This window comes from Argopecten irradians, chromosome 5 (assembly GCF_041381155.1).
Source record: "Argopecten irradians isolate NY chromosome 5, Ai_NY, whole genome shotgun sequence".
Taxonomy (NCBI): domain Eukaryota; kingdom Metazoa; phylum Mollusca; class Bivalvia; order Pectinida; family Pectinidae; genus Argopecten; species Argopecten irradians.
In genome coordinates, this window is record NC_091138.1 from 3421004 (window position 1) to 3443147 (window position 22144).

At 34.9% G+C, this 22144-nt stretch overlaps 1 protein-coding gene across 3 annotated transcripts; it reads left to right on the forward strand.

Moving 5' to 3' along the window:
• Positions 1 to 4633: 4633 nt before the first annotated feature.
• On the forward strand, positions 4634 to 21900 carry LOC138322666 (uncharacterized). Of its 3 annotated transcripts, none has more exons than XM_069266682.1 (4): positions 4634 to 4754; positions 5054 to 5147; positions 5866 to 6786; positions 12880 to 21900. In XM_069266682.1, exon 4 carries the CDS (start codon positions 12900 to 12902, stop codon positions 16722 to 16724), a length of 3825 nt encoding a protein of 1274 aa, XP_069122783.1. In that variant the 5' UTR covers positions 4634 to 4754; positions 5054 to 5147; positions 5866 to 6786; positions 12880 to 12899; the 3' UTR covers positions 16725 to 21900. The 3 variants fall into 3 exon arrangements, with proteins under 3 accessions (XP_069122783.1, XP_069122785.1, XP_069122784.1); XM_069266683.1 differs by having other exon boundaries at positions 4640 to 4767; XM_069266684.1 differs by lacking the exon at positions 5866 to 6786.
• Positions 21901 to 22144: the final 244 nt, after the last annotated feature.

Here is a 22144-nt window from a genome sequence, read left to right on the forward strand (position 1 = left end):
CTTGTTGTTGCTGTCGTCCTTTTCTACCCATTCCCAACACAGTTTCACTACTGTATGGAAATAATTTATGTATGGTAGATAGCATAATTTTATGACGTCATTTCACTATGACTAAGAAGAGAATTGCTTTGTTTCGAACAAAAATGCTTACAAGTGAAATATATTGCAATGGAAATGCAACTAAATTATATAAAGTAAGCGCTAGATAATTGGCACTGTTTTGATTGTTTCCTGACAAAAATTAATTCTAAGAGCTAACGTAAACTAACGTAAAAAAACAACTTCATTTGCAACTTTTTGTCATTGGTTATTATCAAAATGTTGACTTTTATAGTCCTTCTGGCCACTAGGCCGAGGAACGGCAAAAATGCGTGCTCCACGTTGAACATCACATGGAATGTAGGGTTTACAATTACATAATCACGGGGACTGGACATTACACATTGACAAGGAAGGTAACTACATTACAATAGCTATATAGGTACCATGTCAGTATGATTACAGTCAATATTATTACATCTATACGTATACTAAGATTAATCTATGACAAATATAAATTGCCAAAAAATCCTCTACTGATGTTTCAACTTCCATTGGTATTTCCTGAATAATTTGGGCATGAACTATCAGATCCCAGATGATAATTTATCACTATGTAATCATTGTACCGGGGTAGCCTAGGGTGGTAGGTACGTGTCCTTTATTCACAGGTCGTCTGATGACTAAGAGAATGAAATGGAGGGGAAAAGTAAGTATTCTTTCTATCTACAGAGTCGTTACTCAAACACTTGATTGTGACGCCCAATAGTCTAATATATCAATTATTATTTTATTTCAAATATCGCTGAGTGAATATGACAAATAGCAATGACTTCATATTTAAGCATTAACCTGCCTTCTTGGTGTATATATATTGTCCTATATTTCTGCCAGGATTGCAGAAAAATTGAATGTCAATATTTATACAGTGATGTCCATACCATTGTATGTCAATATTTATATCTTTACACATAAATATTCATCTGGATGTCGGCAGCAGTAACGTGTATTAAGGTTTGACAAAATCATATAAACTGATTAGCGAATCAGTCTTGCAAATCTTGTACAAGTATTTGGACCAAATTAAAACATGATCTAATTTAAACAACGACTGTGTGTTTGGTAGAAGTAAAATCGTAATTTATCTAAAATATTGTAACTGCTGTGTAAACTTTGGGTTTTTTTCATTGCACCATGGTTGCAAGAACGTCATGATCGTGGTTATGTGTGCGTCAGAAATTGATAAAGTATTTGATGTCATCTCTCTCCAGTGCTGTTTATAATCCAAGGTTGGCAGTTCATTAGTCTGTGTTTAATTAGCCTATCAGGTCCCAAGCAATTGGAACTTTTATGTGATATTCTCTATTTGAAAAAGGTAGTTACTGATTTGTGTGAGGATTGGGAAGGACTCTATTTATATTTCAAGTGAAGAAACCACGAGCGCAATTTATACATTTGTATGTATGAAACTGATATCTTCTATACCGTTGAAAGAGATGCCCTTTCTTGTTTAGATGTTGGATATTAGTCTGGGGTGTTCCTAGAAGATTTCTGTCGCGAGTTAGGTAGTTATAAAAGAATTCTGCCATTTTCTTATTTGTCTCCTGCCGGTGAAACCGGAGGGGACTATAGTGATTGTTCCCGTCTGTCTGTCTGTCTGTCTGTCTGTCTGTCCAGATTCCGTTTTCAGACGATAAGTAGATTTTTTTTTCGTTAAAAAAATCAGAATTTTCTAAAATAAAGAAGGCAAAACCAAGTGATTGATTACAAATCTTAAATAATGAAAAAGAAGATGCCCAAGAAATAACTAAGATCAGCGACGATCTATGTCTTATATGCAATGAGAAAATTATAGATACATTTACATTAAGGACCTCAAAAGTTTTTAAACACATTTGGTATAGCAATAGCTCAGAAACTAAACAAATGAACAAATGGGAACATTACTTTAACAACGAGGATATGAATTGGGAACTTATTTGGCAAACAATAAAATATTCAATAGCAGATAAAAAAATGCAAGGATTTTCAATGGAAACTTATACAAAGAATAGTAAGCACAAAACATTAACTTAAATTAATGAAGAAATCAAACGGCCAATGTACATTCTGTAAAATTAATGAAGAAACCTGAACTCATTTATTTCATTCATGCCCTAAATTGAATTATTATTGCAAAATAAAGTTAAAAATATCATCATAAGGCTATTTAACTTACCTCCAAAATATATTATGGAAGAAAAACACATTATGTTAGGACTAGATATTTCAACAAAGAACAACTAATCGTTACCAGTTCTATTATAATGACAACAAAATAGTGGATTTTGAAAACAAAAAAATTATATCAAAACATTGATCATGATGAAATTTTTATATTCTGACACACTAAAATTAATTCAATCAGAACAGCAAACATTTCTGGATTGGATGGGACATTGGAAAAATTGATTACGATATCAGAAAATTAGGTGTGATTGTAATAGAATGAGAGAACGTAGAATGAGTCAATGAGAGGGATGTAAAAAATATACAACCTAATTAGAATTACAGAAAAAATAGATACTATATTGAATGAAAGAGGAGTAAGTAAGAGAACGATAGTATCAGAGTAATTGTAATAAAAATGAGGGAGAATGAGAGATATATGTACAACGAAAGGAAATAATAGTGCGATAATACGCTGAATCAAAATGATTATATAACAAAATGGTTACAAAAAAATAACGAGAGATGAAAAAGTAAGTGACTGGTGACTATGTACAAGTTGTTTATATGTAAAATGTTTTATGCAATAAAATATTTTTTTTAAAGTTTTTTTTTTTTTAACAAAATGGTATTTTTTCACTATCTAACAGGAGCAGACGATTTAGTATTTTTCTTCAGTTAAGAGAGTTACTTACTTTACACCATTACCATCATTGAATAGTTTAGCTTTCTAATTTTACTTCAAGTTAAAAATATGAAAAAAAATTAATTGCATCCCTAAAAAAATACGTGGCACTATATCCTAAATGGAATGAAGTACTGATTGCGCATACAACAAAGGTAAAGTAAATTGTTCTATATTACTTTTTGTGTTAATTAAACATATATATACACGATTAAACACCAATTATTGTTTAAATGATAATAATCAAATTATGTTCTGTCGGCGGTGGAGCATCTTTAAAAAATGAATGGTTCGAACCACTAGTTAAGTACACAAACATTAATAGTATTCATTTTAAGTCATTGACAAGCAATGCAAATAGTATCGCAAACAAGTTTCTCCTTAAAACAATCCACAATTGACATCGTAGAAGTATGAGAGTGCATCACAAAGGCTTCTTATAATTGTCAACATTTCACCTTCATTCCCCTCCTTTTTAAGCTTACAACAAACATTCTGTCTGTTAACTAAACATATAACAAAATACATGGAATGTGAGCAAGCATTTGATTTTCCCTTTTTAAATGTTAATAATGTTATTTTTGTGTACATCGTGTAAAAGAATATAAAACCATTTCAAATATGGGTTGTCGGTGAATTTGAAAGATAGTAATGTGACAGATATTTTTGTGAAGGCGTCATCTTTGCATTAATATTTAAAGAAAACTAATATCATTGATAAAATGAACTGATGATATCCTGGATCAAGGACGTCTCACTTATTCTGGGCTGGATAAAATATCCGATACTTTTTCATTCCAAATACATATCAAAATATATAGTATAAATACATCAAAAAGTACCCCCACATGCTATATATATGTATCCGTTACCGCCATGGTGGCCACAGTGTCCATGTGAAGACTAATTACACATCCGCATTGATAGGACTATACATTTTAGTGCAAGATTAGTACACCATTATTAATTAGTCCATCCCCTGGATCTGAATCATACTGGACTCGGTTTCCCTTTGAAGTCTATCTGTGTGACGACCACCTGGACACAGCCTGGACACAAGTCCCGATGATGGGGGTGTCTCACCTGGAAACAGCATGGCAACTTGACGGATGCAAGGCCCAGTGGGGTGTCTCAAATAAATAGTGTACAGTCCGGCATGGCCATTCTACAAGTAAAGGAATGAGGAGAGGAGTTGAGCACCAAAACCAGTACCAACCAAACACTAAAAACATAATTAAAGAAACAATTTATTTTGTATTCAACGTTTTAAAAGAGTGAAAATGCACATGTATACAATGCTTGGTGCATATAATTAGCAGTACTTATAAATATCAGAAACATATAGACTTTGTATATGTGTGTTTTCTGCTTATATAAAACAATTATTTGGCTAAAAATAAATATTATTCTTTTAATTTCCTTATTGATTTTTTCCCCATCTAAGCCTATAATTTAATTACTAGTCTATCTAAATCTCTGATAATATACTCCATGGTTTCTGTGTACAGAAATTTCTTATTTTGTAGGAGTAAATAATTAAGTCATTATTAACAAAATTGAATATAACCTTGTTTATGATTGAACAATCTCATATATAGACTTCTAGGGCCTAAACTTTTTTCAGATAAAAACTTACGCCAAACTCGGTGTGCTCGTATACGTATCTGCCGAACTGTTGAAAGCGGCGGTTTGATTGGTCCATTGATATTTCCCGCACTCAGTCAGAACCCAAGCTGTTATCTGACAGGAAGGAGTCTGCATGCTTCAGGACGTACGAACATTGTTTACTCAGTTTAGCGAAGAAAACGACGAATATTCTTTGGTAAACAGACAGAGTTAGTACAAAATACAAAACACTGCTATTGTACATATTGTCTAAAGCTACAAAATTAGAGAAAACAATTAAATCTATTCTGTTAGGCCTATTCCTTGGCAGCAAATCACAGGAACATGGTTGGTTTTGTCCTGTTCAGTCTCCGAAAAAAATGTTTTCATTTAGAAAAATCTAACGTTAAAGAAATTATTTAAGGATGCTAATATTCAATCATAAAATTGATGTGTAAATGGATTATAGGCCTAGTGAAAATCCTTTGTAAGCGCAAATGTTTTTGTTTTCGTCAGGCACCTGTGATCTGTCAAAGATTGGTGATGTAGCTAGGCTACTGCAGTTACTTACATTTGAAGGAAACGAAGAAGTTTTTACTTGACAGAAAAGGTATGTTGGACAAAGGAATTTGTGATGAAAACACTAATTTTGTTTCTTGTTTGTGAATGGTATAAATAAAAATTGTGAAACGACTCAAAATAGTACACTAGTGCAGTGGAATTTCAGTCAAGTTGCACAACTTCTGAAAAATACGACGTTGTAGGCCCATCATGTATAACTAGGCTAATAGCTTTAGAAAACACATGCCTAATCACGAAAAAAATATAAAAACTGCACATACCAGTGCAAAAGAAATGTCAGTCAAGTTACACTTGTAACTTAATAATTACCAAATAATGTAAAACTAAAGTTAAACGAATGAAAAGAAAATGAGTTAAGACCTCAAAATGTAGGTTGTAGAGATATTTAAAGATTTGTGTTTATATAACAGTCAATGTTTAACCCTAAGATTTTACAGATATTTTGTACTTATTTTTAGTATTATTTTTTTTTCGAGGCAGTGAAATTGCTGAAAACGGGGAAAAATCACTTAATTATTGGGTAAATTATGGTAACTTTATCACTGTAGATAATCTCCTAGCCTCCTACTTCATGGAAGTATGAGCTTGAGGAGAATCACTGTTGAAACTTGTTGAAGCAACCTTAGCTATGTGTATTAATCCTTTACTAGACCTACTCTTTATTTCACAATAATCAAACTCAATTATAACTGGATCAACTGCATAATACTTTGAAAACAAAATTCATGAAGTGAATTAAATTTCAGAATCCTATACTTCTTGGGATATTGAAACTTGAGACCTGGATTCAAACTAACCATACCTGAGAAAACAAAATGAAGCATCTTTCACACTTGAAAACCATACTTTGGGGAAATGAAAACTTAAATACTGGATTCAAACTGAACAAACCTGGAAAAATGAAATTCAAGAACTTAATTCAAACTGAGAACTTGGAACAACATAATCCTCTGATACTCTTGAAGCAAATTTTTGGCAGCAACCAACTCATGGCGACCTGGTAGCTCATAGGCCTGCTTTAATATGTGAAGGTCCAGAGTGTAATTGTGTTTGTCTACTAAACACAATTATATATAATTGTCAGTGTTTGTCTACTAAACACAATTATATGTAATTGTCAGATATAAAACCAACTTCTTATGAAGGTCTTCAATGTTTTCGTACTTAAATGAAAGATGAGGAAGAAAATGACTATACAAGGATTTTGACATCTTTCTTACAGGCCTAATATGCTAGAACTTGAAATTCCAAGATGACTGCCAGGACCGATTTACTCTATTGCCTGTTGTTGTGTATCTTTGGTTAACTTTTCTTTGTGAATACAATAACTTGAGTAAATATTCATTGACTTTAATGAAGTTATGAAGACTAATCATTAGTAAGATCTTTGGACAAGTTTAAAAACTTTTTGGACTGTAACTTACGTAGATAATGCCCTCTGCACTATGTACAGTTATCAACCTATTTTCAGGTGGATACGGTGAAAGGAACAGGTGATATAACCTGAGGCAGAAGGGAATATCTCATTTGAGGATTGAATACTCACCATATCTACTTGGAAACAAGTCAATAACTATTTCATCAGATGATGTTGACCCATTTACAGACATTACAAAAAATGACGGGATAATATTGGATAAATTTTGCAACGCAAGGGCGACACATAGGTATCATTTTGTCGGCATCCAGAAAAAGGTTTCTGTGCGATAATTTGAGTATTTATTGTTGATTTCAAATTTTGCATATTGCTTTATATCAAAGAGATCTCGGATGAGTTTGTTACTGGTTAAAATCCGTCGGTATTTGCAAGAGTTACAGGACTTTAAAAATCGTCAAAACATAAATCCATGGTTTCGGCTCAATAACTAGTATTTATTGTCCAATTTTAACCAAATTTGGTAACAGGTTATATTGCTTTAAATATCAATAAGATCTCGGATATGTTTGATGCTGGTCAAAATCTGTCAATATTTGCAAGGGTTATGTGACTTTAAATAATTAAAACATATGATAAATCCATGATTTTCGTAGGAAAACTTTAGTATTTATTGTCCGATTTCAACCAAATTTGGTGTCATACTTTATATCAATGAGATTGATGGGTTTGATACTGGTCAAAACCTGTCAATATTTGCAAGAATTACAGGACTTTAAAATCATAAAACAGATAATTTCTAATTGGTTTCCGCTCAATAAGTTTTGTATCTATTATCCGATTTCAACCAAATTATGTATATTGCTTTACATCAATGAGATCTCAGATGGGTTTGATACTGGTCAAAATCTGTCAATATTTGCAAGAGTTAGGGACTTGATACCTTCATCTAATTATTAACAATATTTTCAACTGTAAATAACTATTTTTTGTGATGTTTTAATTGCTGTGCAGGCGACACATCCACTTCCATCGAATTCTTGTTTCAAAAGGTCATCCAAATTAGAAGAAAATTATAAAAAAAATATTTACGGTTAATTTTGCAGCTGGTAGAATCAGAAAGTTTAAAAGCTGGATCAACTGTCTTGAAATTTGCAGTTTATCATAGCTGATCTCATGTACAGTACACTTGATTGTTGGCTTCCTTCAAAAGTAAGTTGCAGACTAATGACTTCACAATAAATCAACCTGATGTCATGAAATTAGGAAAGCCCTTTACGCTTTATTTAATTGGGTACAACTACGTTAAAAGTGTTTACGATGGCTCATCCCTCAATCTATTTTTGAAACAGGTAACTAGACTTGTGAGAGGTATTTGGACACCGTCCAGTAACCTTGCATGCTTTTCACCACTGATTTGGTATAGAACAAATATACGTACCCCACCTACTATACCTTTCGGCCGGGTACGAAATGGTCCCTATGTGTGCTAGTGATGCACTGCCACCGAAAATCACTCGGGCACATTTTTCGATACTTTTCTGTAGGTTTCCAGTTATTTTATACGTATACATGCATTTATATATTAGTTTTGCCCAGAACAAACAAAACAATTATTCTTAATATCTGTCGTACCGCTCACAAGATACCAAGTTCACAATTCGTAGACTTGTCTTTCGAAAAGTCTTTGATATGTATTAATGTAAAGAAATAATGTGTTGCGGTAAATTTAATGTTTTATACAGTTCAGTTTTATTGCCTAGTAGGTCAGCGACATAAAGCAAGCATGATAAAATGTATACAAACATTGTAATAATGATTTGCATAATCATTACTTTACTCCATTAACAGTAATAGGCACCAATTGTAGCTCTAAAGACAACATCAATTTCTGTCTAAAAGTCTTTTGAGCTACAATATTGCAGCTAGGGTTGATATTGCATTTGATGCTGTTTCTTATTAATGTAGTAAATAAGGGTTCTATTAACAGCCACAGTCATGTAAAGATGACCTCTTATGTATGCGGTGTGTGGTGCATGATTTTGGGAGATTGTGGTATATCCAAGTTCTGCCTTGTATAGTGGGATTATCGTCCTTTTTATAGTGCTAAATATAATTGAATCATTTCAACTAGGGACACCATGGTAGCAACATTATACTGACATTGGACAAACAAGTCATCCCACTCCTCTGATGCTGAGAGCAAAGCAGGAGAAGTGTAACTACCACTTTTAGTGGTTTGTGGTCTGTCTTTCTGTCTGTCACAATTCTTGTTATCGCTATTTATCAGAATGTGCAGAAGGGATCTTTCGCAGATTTCAAATGTAGGTTCCACTTGGGCCCTAGTTGCGCATATTGCATTATGGGACCAATCGGTCAAAAAGATGGCCAATGGGACGCCATCTGGGTTTTTAATAGTTGAAGTTTGAAAAGCAGAGAATATATCCCTTTTTCAATTGTCAGACATATATCAATATTTGGTGGGTGCCAAATTCCCTCTTGGATATCTTGTTATAGACTATGATGTGTCTCGGTCATGGTACAGAACTCAGTACATTGGAAGAGTTTTTAAATGGAATTTGTCTGACAGTAGCATGCAACAGTTATTGCCCTTTGTTATGTTAATTTTGTTTTGATGAATGGCAAGTACGAGAGTATTTATTGATGTGAAATTGATGTGGATCAGAGTTAATATTTTTCGGCCTGAAAAATTTAGGCCAAATACTGGTCCTATCATATCTACTCCTTTACTAGTAAATGACTTCTTAATAACCGAAAGTCCTAGGGTGCTGATATTTGGCCTGTAGCATTCTTCTTGTGAATAACCAAATATAATGTAAGTGCCCTAGAGACCTGATATTGGGCCTGTGACATGCTGGGGTGAAGGGCTAGTATGTTTGTTCAAATGAATGACCTTGACCTTCATTCAAGGTCACAGGACTTGAGATGCTTGGATAAAGTGTTATCAAGTTTATTCAAGAAAATGACCTTGACCTTCATTCAAGTTCACAGCTCTCTATAGCTAATATAACAGAAACTTACAACTACTGGAGAATTTATAGTAGACAATTGCAATCTTTTATTGTTAGTAGTAGTCTAGTAGAAATGTAAAATTTTCAGTTTACTTAGATTCCTTTTGTTTTGATGCAAAGTTGTTTTGCCCTCCTGTATATTTTGACTATGCTGTATTGTATCAATAGTCAGATAAAATGTTTAGGTCCATAGAGCTCTTGTCTATATTACTGTCAAAATACAACAGGTTTTGGGGGTGTCACTTATGTAAACGCTCACTCTCTGGTCACATAGCAGGTGTAAGATGCTGTGAGCGCCATAAGTAATAGGGCCTTTCATTGGGATGACTAAAAGGCAGGGCATATGTTACCTTGCTCTGCACCTCAGCTGTAGCCGGTCCCAAGCCCGTGTTTAGAAAGGAGGAGGGAAATACAAATACATGTCTCAGATAATACCTATATATGTAAATGTTCACTGTATTTTACTAACAGTCAATTTCCAAATAACAAATCTGCCGATTACACTGTTTCGTCAATTATAAGTGGCAAAATCAAAGGCAAACGCAACACACACATAATTCTGTTCAAATAAACTTGCCATTTTTGATTTACTGGAAACCGTGACGAAATGAAACAATCAACGGGTAAAATGTTTTGAAGGTAAAAAAAAAGTCAACAAACTCGGAATAAACATTGTGAAACTTAATAAATACTAGTATCATATGGGTTTTACCTAAAATAATTTAACTTCAGTTAAAAAAATCGGTGAAGTCATCTTTCGTAGTAATGAGAAGCAACACGGCGGCCAAGTGAACCATTGTTTAGACATGAAGGTGGGTGAAAGGATAATTAGTTTATATTCGAAATGTTGGATATAGTTAAGTTTAGTTGCAAATTTACATGACACGCATGAATTGTATCATTTTCACCGCTGGATGTTTTGCAACGTACTGTCAATGGGACGGAACATATGTACACAAGTAGCTTTGATGACGACCATCTATCAGAAATCCTACGTTCGTTGTTCAGAGCTACGTTGTTGCAACCGGTGTGATATACATATCAGTATCCAGATTTAATGTAGCGGAATACATATTTCAACTCATAAGACATATTACAGAAAAACCAAAGCTAACGCCTGGCTAACGTACGACTTTACTGAATCAACTACGAGGGATGTTCTGAAATTAATGTTACTTGCGCAATATCATAAGACATAATACAAAAAAACCAAAGCTAACGTCTGGCTAACGTACGACTTTACTGAATCAACTACGAGGGATGTTCTGAAATTAATGTTACTTGCGCAATATCTCGTGGAAATCGTGCTAAATGGGCTTAAAACTACCTCGTGGCGATAGCGTGATATAGGTAAATATCTCGCTCACAATTACACTGACCTTGGTGCTGTGTACATTGTTTTGTAGCGCACTCGTTACACTCTATACAAATATGGTTGGCAAGAGAGTTGAAAACGTAATTGAAATTAGGGCCTATATCAAAGGTAGGTCTCTACTTGGCTTAAAGCCGGTGGATATTCATCGTGAGGTGTGTGATATATATGGGAAGGGTCAAATGTCATATATGACTATTTGTAGGTGGGTTGCTCGATTTAAGTCGGGACACCAGCAGCTTAAAGATGCTGCCCACATAGGTCGCCCTGCAACAACAACAACAAAGCATAACATTGAACTAATTCGGCAAATCCTTGAAAAAGATGCAAGGTACACTGTCCGGCAGTTAGCTAAAATGACAGGCTTGTCTTTAGCACATATTCATTACATTTTAAAGAAACATCTTAAGCTGGGCAAGATCAATGCCAGGTGGATACCCCATTTACTAAATAACTGACAACCAAATGAGGTCCCGGGTTGAAAAGGCCAAATCCTTATTGGAAGAAATACCCAAAATACAGCAAAAAGTCTTTTGATAATTTGGTCACAGGTGATGAAACATGGGTGTATTTTTTCGAACCCAAAAGAAAATGCTCTAATAGAATCTGGGCAAACAAAAACGCCAGGCGCCCTAGCATTGCTAAAAGAATACGCACCGTGAGGAAGGTTTTATATGTCAAATTCTTTGATAACAAGGGTCCAATCATTCAAATCCCTGTTCCAAAAGGCAAAACTGTCACAGCGAAGTATAATAGAGACGTTGTACTTCGAAAACTTAAGAAAGTCTGCAAACGCTGCCGCCAACAGACAGATACATGATAATGGGCCAGCACACAAGGTGCGCATTGTAACGGAGTTTTTGAAGGCAGAAAAGGTCACTGTCCTCCCCCCAAGCCTGCATATTCACCAGACTTGGCCCCCTGTGACTTTTTCTTGTTCCCCAAACTAAAATTTCACCTGTCTGGAACAAAATATAAATCAGAAATGCCCTATAATAATTAAAGAATTCAATTCTAAATTTCCCTTAAAATGAAATATTTGTGTGTACATTCTTGCACGAATGGGGTGTGTGTAGGGTGAGTGTTTGGATGTGGTGTGGGTGTGGGTGTGTATATGAGTGTTTTTTATGTGTCTCGCGAGTGATATGTGATTGTGAATACATATATATGTGTACCTGTATATTGTTTTATGTGACTGTGTACATTGTGTTGTAATGTAATTATGCAAAAATAAAAAAAAAAAAAAAATAAAAAGAAATGCCCTTGGCTCTGCCATTTACCAGTATCTTATGAGTATACCAATTCAAGAGTACGAAAACTGTTTCCAAAAGTGGATCGATCGGTTGAAATGATGCATAAATGCAGAGGGGGGAGTACTTCGAGGGACAGGACAAAGTAAAATGATCAGAATTACTTCTATCAAAGAGAAATCACCAAAGTAACAATAATTTTGGAACACCCCTCGTACTATCACAGAAATGAAAGATTCATTTCTTCCTAATCTGTTGGAGAAATGTGGATACATGTTTGTGTAAATTTATTTACAATGGAAAAGACTGTTGTGTCTGAGACTTATATAGAGGAGGTATGGTTGATATTAACTATTAAAAAGATGTGACGGGATTGTATTTTCTGAATTTACCCTCTCGTGAAAGATTTTTCTTTGTATCGTAGCCACGCCCACAGAGCTATACCAATCAATCATAGCCGAGATTACATACTTCAATTGTCTAATTACTGTATCAGGCCTCTCGCCTATTATGGTAGTTACTGAGACGCGACATCAGTTGATAGGTCATGGCCGATACCAACACTTCTTGTATTTTGTCAGTGATACAATATAGATGGGTGCATGTTGAATTGAAAACATGATACACTTTATTTGTACTTGAAATTGTATGGTCATTATACATAACTGAGATTTATTGTTGAAATTGCTGCTCATAATGCTAATCAAATTTCACAATTCTTATCTTTTCAGATTGCCAGCGTTGAAAGACCATGGCTCATAACAAGAAAAAGCTGTCATTGTCGGAGAGGTTCGGGTCCATTGGATCAGGATCAGACTATCATAACAAGGCTCGTAGTAATTCAGAGATGGTCAGCCAGCTACAGAAACAGATTTCAGAGGTGGTAAAGAAAAGAAAGGGAGAAGACTGTGACAGGGAGTCCCAGGCAAAAATGATAAACGAGGAGATTTCAGATATCCAGCAAAGATTTGACGATGCTCCTGTGATCAGCTCAAGATTCCAGCCATTCAAAGTTAATATTAGCAACAAGAATGCGAAACAAATGAACAGTAACAGAAATGAAACTGTATGTTATAATAGGAATACAGAGGAGTCCTGTAACACTTCAAATGATGAATCTAAACTCAATCATGGTCAAAAAGGCATAAATGATCAACCACCACTAGAAACAATCTGCAAGGATACAACATCTCCCACTGCACCCTCTGATGTTGAACTCAGCCATAACCTGTGCAAGCCAAACAAGTCTGATTTTGATTCTGCAAATAGAACAAGGTCAACAGAATACAATATGATGGACAGTAGTGCTCAGTCTATTTCTGATAATGACTTGACTAAGTCTGGTCAGAACTTTGATAAGAGGAAAGGTTCTAAGCCAAGTCCAGGGACCACAAAAAGCCAGGTTTCAAAGAAAAGCCCAGAGCTCAATAAAGGACCAAGCTCCAAAAAGTCGAGCCCAAAGTTCAACAAAAGAGCCGATTCCAAAAAGACCAGTCCAAAATGTGACAAAGCACAGGATTCAAAAACAAGTCCGAGCAAAGGAGAGAGCTTTCATACTACTTTTGATTTGAATCAAAGTAGCAATGCACTGACAACTAGAACTTTCAGTAAAGGTAGAGGCAGTCAAAAGCGTTTCCACAACTCCACAAATTACAACAGGAGACCGAACTTTCAACCTAGACCAAACTCTAAACAGACACATCAGACTAAACCAAGTGCAGGACAGCCAACTCAACACAAGGGACCAGGATTTCCTGGAAGTTCAAATGGCTCCCTGGAAAAAGGCTCTCAAGGTCACTCAAATGTTGCTAAATCACCAGGATTTCAATCTAGTCCAGGTTTTCAGCGAGGTGTACCACAATCTTTTGGCAGAGGTAGAGAGACTAATGTGCAGAAAAATCAATCAAACACCTTGACAAGTGATGGTCCTGGTGCAATTTATGACATTCAGGATCAATTCTACAACTATCAGAGTGGAAACAGCGGACCAAAAGGTAGACAACAAAAAGGACGCTTTCAAAATAATGATCCTAGGTATGAAGGTCATTGTGATCAGGCAAATCAACAAAAAGGCCGCATTCAAACTAACAATTCTGGGTTTGATGGTCATCCAGCTGCACATCAACAAAGGTCATTTCCATCCAATTCTTCACCACATTACCATGACATCAAGACCAGCCACATGAATCCTGAAACATTGTTCAACAACGAACAACGCCCTGGTTACACCCCTCCTAGTACACTGTTACACAGTCCCGGTGGGTTTGGGAAGAGACTTGCTTCTCCACTTGCTTCTAACCAATTTATGACACCCGCAAAAAGAAGAGTTCTGGACATGGATCCTTCAAACAATGAAGTCCCTTCACTTAAAAACAGGCTTTTATATTCAGAAAAGCATACACCATCCAATACACACTTGCAAGGAAGTCGGTATGCAAGTTCTACTAATGCTTATGCTGGAAATTGCTCTACCCCACATGGATACTACCCGGGTCATGTAACAAATACAGTACCTCAACCACCAGTCACTGGCAATTATGGACTGGCACTTCATGGACCTTTCACTCCAAAGGCTTGGAACATGTCAAATCAAAACTTCACACCTACATTTGGAAATACTAGTGTACCTACTGCTGACAATTTTCACAGATTAAATGAAACAGACAACATGGCTAGTACAAAGCAGTACCTTTTCAACAAGATGATTTCTGAACAAAACCATGTACCTAGACCTACAGAAAGTATTTTGAAACCTTCAGATCAAGGTGCTTCAAAGCCTTTTGGAGGGATTGCGAATTCTCATATGCAACCAAATGGAGATGTTCAAAAGCCAACTGGATTTTATCAGGAAATCGTAAGTGAAACTTCAGGACCAAGACAGAATGAAAAAGAAGAAACTGAACTGGTTTCCACTCTTCTGACTCAATGCCAGGCTATGGCACAGAAGGATGATGACAGGCAAGCGTTGAATACAATTTTCAACATCATTCATAAAGAAATGGGACATCAGAATTTCCAGACACCTGTTAAGAGTAAGAGCAAGGTCTGCAGTTCTGACCTTATGCGAGATAAACCAAGAACAGTCTCAGAAACATCTTTGTATATTGATGAAGCAAAGTTCAGTCCAACATCCTCAAGCCCAGATGCTTCTAAACAGAATGGATCTATGAGATTTGAAGGAAGGACGCTGCTCAAAGGAGGAGTAAAACCTCGACATATACCCAAAACAGTGGTCAACAAACAGGATGATGACCCACCTAGAGATCCCAGGCCGGGAAGAGATTGCAAATCAAAGCCAGCCAGGAAAATGAAGGATCTGCCTCTCCCACCATTCTTCATTGAATTTGTTGCAACAGAGAAATTTGGCAAGAAGAAAAAAGTGGAAGCAAAACTAAATTCAGTCACTGAAGCAAATACAGAGGAAATGTTGAATGAAGAAATCAAATCTATTATTCCATCATCTGAAATCAACAGGAATTATTCCAAAATAGATGTTGACAATGTTGATGGCCATAACATAACTTCAGCCAACACTGAACAACAGCAAACAGTACATGGAAGCCTTGGAGAGGAGGCTAAAGCACAGGAACGTGATGTCGATCCTTCAGAGAAGAGAAAAACTGAAGTTATATCACCTATCTTGCCGCTCATCACTGTAAGGCAAGAGCCATGCTTGAAGAATGTACCAGTTGTAGTCGATATCTGCTCCAGAGACCCGCGACTGAGATCAACAAGCATTTCTAAGAAAAGGGAGAACAATATAGTCGATTTTCCATTACCAAAGTTCCAGGAATACAGCGAAGATAAATGTGATCCCCAAGACCGTGAGAAAGTTGTGGAAACTGTTGCCGATCTGAAACCTGCAAATTTCGATGAACACAAAGGGCGTCAAGAGGCAACACCTCATGCAGGACACAATGAGGCTTATCTTTTGACAAATGTAAGAAGAGATATGCCGAAATCTCAACAAAGGAGCAGTCCTTCATACCAAAGAGATAGAAGGGATACAAGCATCCCAAGGAGTGTTAGAGAGAGAAGTTTGGATCGTTGTGATCCCAGGGATAAAGGGAGACAATTCTCAGAGAGACCACTTACTCATCAACGTAGGCATTCTGGAAATTACAACACTAAAGAGGGAAATAGATTCGGTGGATCTCCATCTAGCAGATACAACATATTTTCTAGTGAACGTACGTTGAGTAGGTCGAGAAGTAGTTCCAGGAGTAGAGATGGGGAAAGGACTGAGAAGGAGGCTGTCAGGAGGCCTGAGAGAATCTCTCACAAAAATGTTTCCCATTCATACGAGGGACAGGCTTTTGTATATAAAGACCGGCAAGGCGAGTATGTTGGAAAACAATTCCAAGAGAGGAATGAGTTTGAATGGAGAAAGAACGAGAGACGTTCTGTATCGCCAGGTACTTGTAGGTATTTAAAAAGGAGAGATATGGAAAGGAAAAACACCCCTCCAATTTCTATTGATAGAAATGTGTATAGAAATAGGTATCAGGGTGGTAGGAACCGAAACTACTCGGAAGGAAGTGATTATCCAGAATCGTACTCATCACCTCTACGCTGATGCTGAAAGACTCAAGGTGGATGTATATATACGTGTATACATATATTAGAGTAAACACAATCCTTCTTTACATGTTTGTTCATAGATCTAGAGAGTGTGATCCATACATACATGTAGTTGTTCATAGAGAGAGAGAGAGAGAGAGATCCATACATATTTGTTCATAGAGAGAGAGTGATCCATACATAGTTGTTTAAGAGAGAGAGAGAGAGAGTGATCCATACATAGTTGTTTATAGGGAGAGAGAGAATGATCCATACATAGAGAGAGTGATCCATACATAGAGAGAGTGATCCATACATATTTGTTCATAGAGAGAGAGTGATCCATACATAGTTGTTTATAGAGAGAGAGAGTGATCCATACATATTTGTTCATAGAGAGAGAGTAATCTATACATATTTGTTCATAGAGAGAGAGTGATCCATACATAGTTGTTTATAGAGAGAGAGAGAGAGAGTAATCAATACATATTGGTTCGTAGAGAAAGTGTGATTCATAAATAATTTTTCATAAGAATAGATGGACATTTGACAATTCCTGTGATTTTCAAGGATCATTAGAATTCTCTGATACAATTTTTGTAGCATTTGAGAATTCTAAGACAGCCTCAGTCTGGTTATTTTAATCGTATAGTGTTTTGGTTGTACACAATCTGTAGTTAATAGATTAGAATTTTGTGTTTAGAGCAAAGCATGACTGCTTTATAGAATTCTGTACTAGAGTGAATTACAGGGATATTATAGTCTGTAATTTAATTTTAGTAGCTATAACTACTTTATAGAATTGTGTACTAGAGAACTATTCTACAAGTCTGTAACTTGTGTTCAGTTGCTTACTACTTTATAGAATTGTGTACTAGAGAGAACTACTCTACAAGTCTTTAACATATGTTCAGTTGCTTACTACTTTATAGAATTGTGTACTAGAGAGAACTACTCTACAAGTCTGTAACTTGTGTTCAGTTGCTTACTACTTTATAGAATTGTGTACTAGAGAGAACTACTCTACAAGTCTGTAACTTGTGTTCAGTTGCTTACTACTTTATAGAATTGTGTACTAGAGAACTACTCTACAAGTCTGTAACTTGTGTTCAGTTGCTTACTACTTTATAGAATTGTGTACTAGAGAGAACTACTCTACAAGTCTGTAACTTGTGTTCAGTTGCTTACTACTTTATAGAATTGTGTACTAGAGAACTACTCTACAAGTCTGTAACTTGTGTTCAGTTGCTTACTACTTTATAGAATTGTGTACTAGAGAACTTCTCTACAAGTCTGTAACTTGTGTTCAGTTGCTTACTACTTTATAGAATTGTGTACTAGAGAGAACTACTCTACAAGTCTTTAACATATGTTCAGTTGCTTACTACTTTTTAGAATTGTGTACTAGAGAGAATTATGGGGTATTCTACAAGTCTGTAACTTACGTTAGAATGCCGTGATTCTCTGAATTTTGTTTATGGAGCTGTTGAGAACAGGATGTTTTGATTTTCAAGAATTATGAACATATATGATTGTTTCAAATGAAAGAGACCAAATAAGACTAATTATTCATTCCTGTGTGAAGATGTTTGCTATATTTATAACACAATCTTGAAAGAATTTCCTGATTTTAACCAAATATCCTATTAAACGATTTTAATTTGAATATCATTTTATGAACTTGATTTAATCCTACAGATTAGGGTTGTGTCCTCATGGGAACTTTCATACCCCTTTGTCTAATCGCAGTCATTTAAATAGGTTAATTCTGAAGGGCAGTAGTTAGCTGGCCAGTTTAATTTGGAGCATTGATTATCCGTTGGGCAGCCTTTATTTGTGGATTTCAAATATTAGTTTATTTTAAGTTTATTTCTCCTGACCATTTTGTTGTTTAATGAAGCATCTTGACCGTTCTTACTTGGAGATGTACCGGTTAAGTAACCTACTGGGTAGGTTACTTCTAACAAGAATTTGTTCTCCCATCTGCATTCTAAGCCTTCTAGTTTCAAGTGTTGAAGCTTACTGCAGCATTTTCAGAAAATACAGAGACAGGACTAAATCGAAGTCAAGATGAGCGATTGTGATTCGGAATATTTTGATAAAATCAAATAGATATTAAACATGGCTAGGTGGGTCCCACTTAGTCAAACAAGCCGAAGTTAGACGATATTGTAGTCGTTGCCAAAAAGTCATGTGACTACCGTAACTATGTAACGTCTGTCCGAACTCTTCCGAAAACGGGTCATGAACTTTCCGACTTCTGTCGGCAATAATCATAACTTCTATGGCGACCAGTTTAAAATGAAAGCATGTTTACATGTAACGACTTTCAACAACTGCTGTACCAAAGTTACTGATAAACATTATAAATATTCTTTAATATATCTTAATTTCAACTACATTTACAAATACTAACAATATCAGAGTCAAATTTAACTTGAATTTTTATTGACTTTAATGTAGGCTTTGATATTCAAGTATGGCCTATTTCTCAGTTAATGGCCAAAATTAAAATCAGTTTAAAGATTATCATGCGTCTTTCAATTCAAGGACATAGGATATACACATGTATGTGGTGGTAACACTAGATTTTTCAAAAATATCCTTTATGTGAGTTGTAAAATGGATATGCTTTCATGAGTACCTCATACAGTAATCTATTATAACAAGATATATATTATGATAAATTTAAATTATTTGCAATCTAAGTATTGTATAAATATGTACTTAAAGGCCCACTACCTTTCCGGAGCAAAATATAAAGATTTCTTAAAAACATTAATTACCTCAGAAAATATATCCTGATGGCCTACGATGAGGTTACAACATCAAACATATGCAATATTTCCTGCGTAATATGTGATAACAATGCAGGTCATTTCGCTGTTTTACCGTCTGCCGCAGTGATAGTCAACTACCGCGCGGTATTTAGGATGATTGGGGGAAATCATAAGACGACCCGCGTTATGAAAATTAACATTTTATTTATTTTAATTAAATTGTTTAGGAGGTGATAATAAGTCTAGTATTAACGTTAAGTTAATAACTTTTGCCACGCGACAAAATTATTAATCTCGTTTTACATTCCCATTTTAAAAATCAAAAACCGTTTCGGAAAGGTAGTGGGCCTTTAATAGGCGTTTTCGTTGAATGTAAATTTTAATGAATATCATTGTTAATTTTTTGTGGATATGTAAGCATTTTTAAGAGATTTTGTTATGTATTATCAAATAAGTTGCTGTGATTGATGATGCCAACAGTTGTCAGATGATAACCTTGGTGTTTTGATCTCTCGTTATGCTTTAAATTCTTTTTATCAAAATAGAAAATCATCAATATTATTGCTTCACCATATCCTGGTTGGTGATATACAGTTCTGTATTAGTATATATATTGTTCCATCTGTCTTGCTTCAGAAATTTTCCTCTGTCAATTTCACACAGAACTGCTGTTTCACTAGGATGAGATGATGGTTAATGTTAAAATTTAAAAGTTATCTAACATAGTTTGACATTTGACCTACAACAAAGAGTGGAGCATGGACTTTCATTTAAAATCTGTTGCAGTAATTTACCAAATTATTAACCATACAGTACATTTGAATACGGCTGTAAATAAATTTCATTAATTGTGTTTATGAAGGTAAATAGTTTGTTATACAGATTTGTAAGAATTCTAACATTTCTCATTCTCGTTCTCATTGGTACAATGTACTGCTTAATGTCGTCCATTCCAGGAGATAGGCATGGTAAAAGTCTGTTTGGTGAATTACTGGCCCTTTCTATCACTCCTTTAATTTTTGTACCATCATTCCACAAAGTTTTTATTTAAAAAACACAATATGATTTTCATGGTTTTATTTTCTATTTTAAGATTTGCTGGAATGCAATGTGTGCATTCCAGAATTTGATGTAATTTTGAAGAAAAGATGTTTTAAAGAACATAATTTTTTTTATGTTTTTAATATTTTATTGTTAGACAAAGACATTTGTCTAAATTATTATTAGACAAAGACATTTGTCTTAAGTGTATAGCATGTGCAATTAATTGAAGATATGTTGTAATTGGAATATATGTGTTGAAATGCTTAACTTGTCACTAATAGTTTGGTGAACAACATTGGATATATAGATCTATACTAATTAAGTCAAATATTGATATCAATCAGCAGATTTGAGATTTCCATTTCATTGATTATTTTTATTCTAATAAAGATTCTGATTTAATTTAGTATTACATACTATCATTATAAATGTTTACAAGGTAATAGTTATTTATGTTGTATCATTACATATATCCATAAGATATTTTTGTGAGGGAAGGATCTATGAAAAAAACCAGTACTGAATTTATATTTTTCAATTTTCATTTGTAGCTAGATTTTCACAAGTTTTTCTGACTTCTTTACCAGAGTTAGACTTGGAAGTCCAGTTTCATTAATATTCCTTAACATAACGATCTCCACAGGAAAGCATTACAAATTCATTATTTCAGGAAAAGGTTAAGAACTTTTTAAACTTTTGTAATGCTTTCTTAACTTCTTTTCTTAAAGTTCAGGAATGTCTATGAAACTGAGTCTTGAGAAGATAACTGGTAGAGGCTAGCTGGAATAATCCCTGGCTCTGACATAATGTGTCTAATGGTTGGCCAGTCTGATGTCGTGATGTAAGGAAACACCAATTATCCTATGACCAGGTTGTTAAGTTAAGAATGTGATTATATTTTAATTTAAAAGAGATATTATTTTATGTAGTTCTGAATACAAGGTACATGTAATGTCTTATTCTGGAAAGAGAAAAAAACATCTTATTCTGGATAGAGACAAACCATCGCTCTGTTGTCAGGATGTGGCTGGACCTGAATCCCATTATGTTTATTGTGGAGACCACAATAACTTGATTTGTCGCTGCAATAGAAATGATGCTTCCAAATGATAAAGTCCTTATGATCATGACACTAGTCGCTATTCTTTATCTTAAACTTGCCTTATAATTAATACTTTTGTCATGATAACATGACTGTCTTTCCTTGTACGGAGACAACAGGTGCTTTTGTTGGTGCATCAGTAACAACTAGAGAAAAGGTTTGATTATATAGTGTATATCAAGTTAGAAAATTACATGTGATTGTTCATTTCTTTGTTTAGTAAAATGACTACTTTTAAATCTACTCCATGTTGATTAAACATTTGTTAAGAGTATTTTAGTTTGTTTGTTCCTTTCAGGGAACTTATTATCATCCACTAGTTGGTAAAGAAGCAATAGTGATAAAGTAATCTGACTGGTAGATGACAAATGGCTGCAGGATTTGTTGCCCTGGTCTGCCTCAATGTAATTAAAATTAGACTTGTTAGTTCTGCTCCACTATGTGTTGCTCTATGAAATGCTCCAGAATCATTACATTGGAGCACATTGTAGTGGATTGTAATTAAAGTTG

Bases quoted from the DNA above. Each gene is read 5' to 3' on its own strand.
- LOC138322666 (XM_069266682.1), top strand. From the start codon at position 12,900: ATGGCTCATAACAAGAAAAAGCTGTCATTGTCGGAGAGGTTCGGGTCC.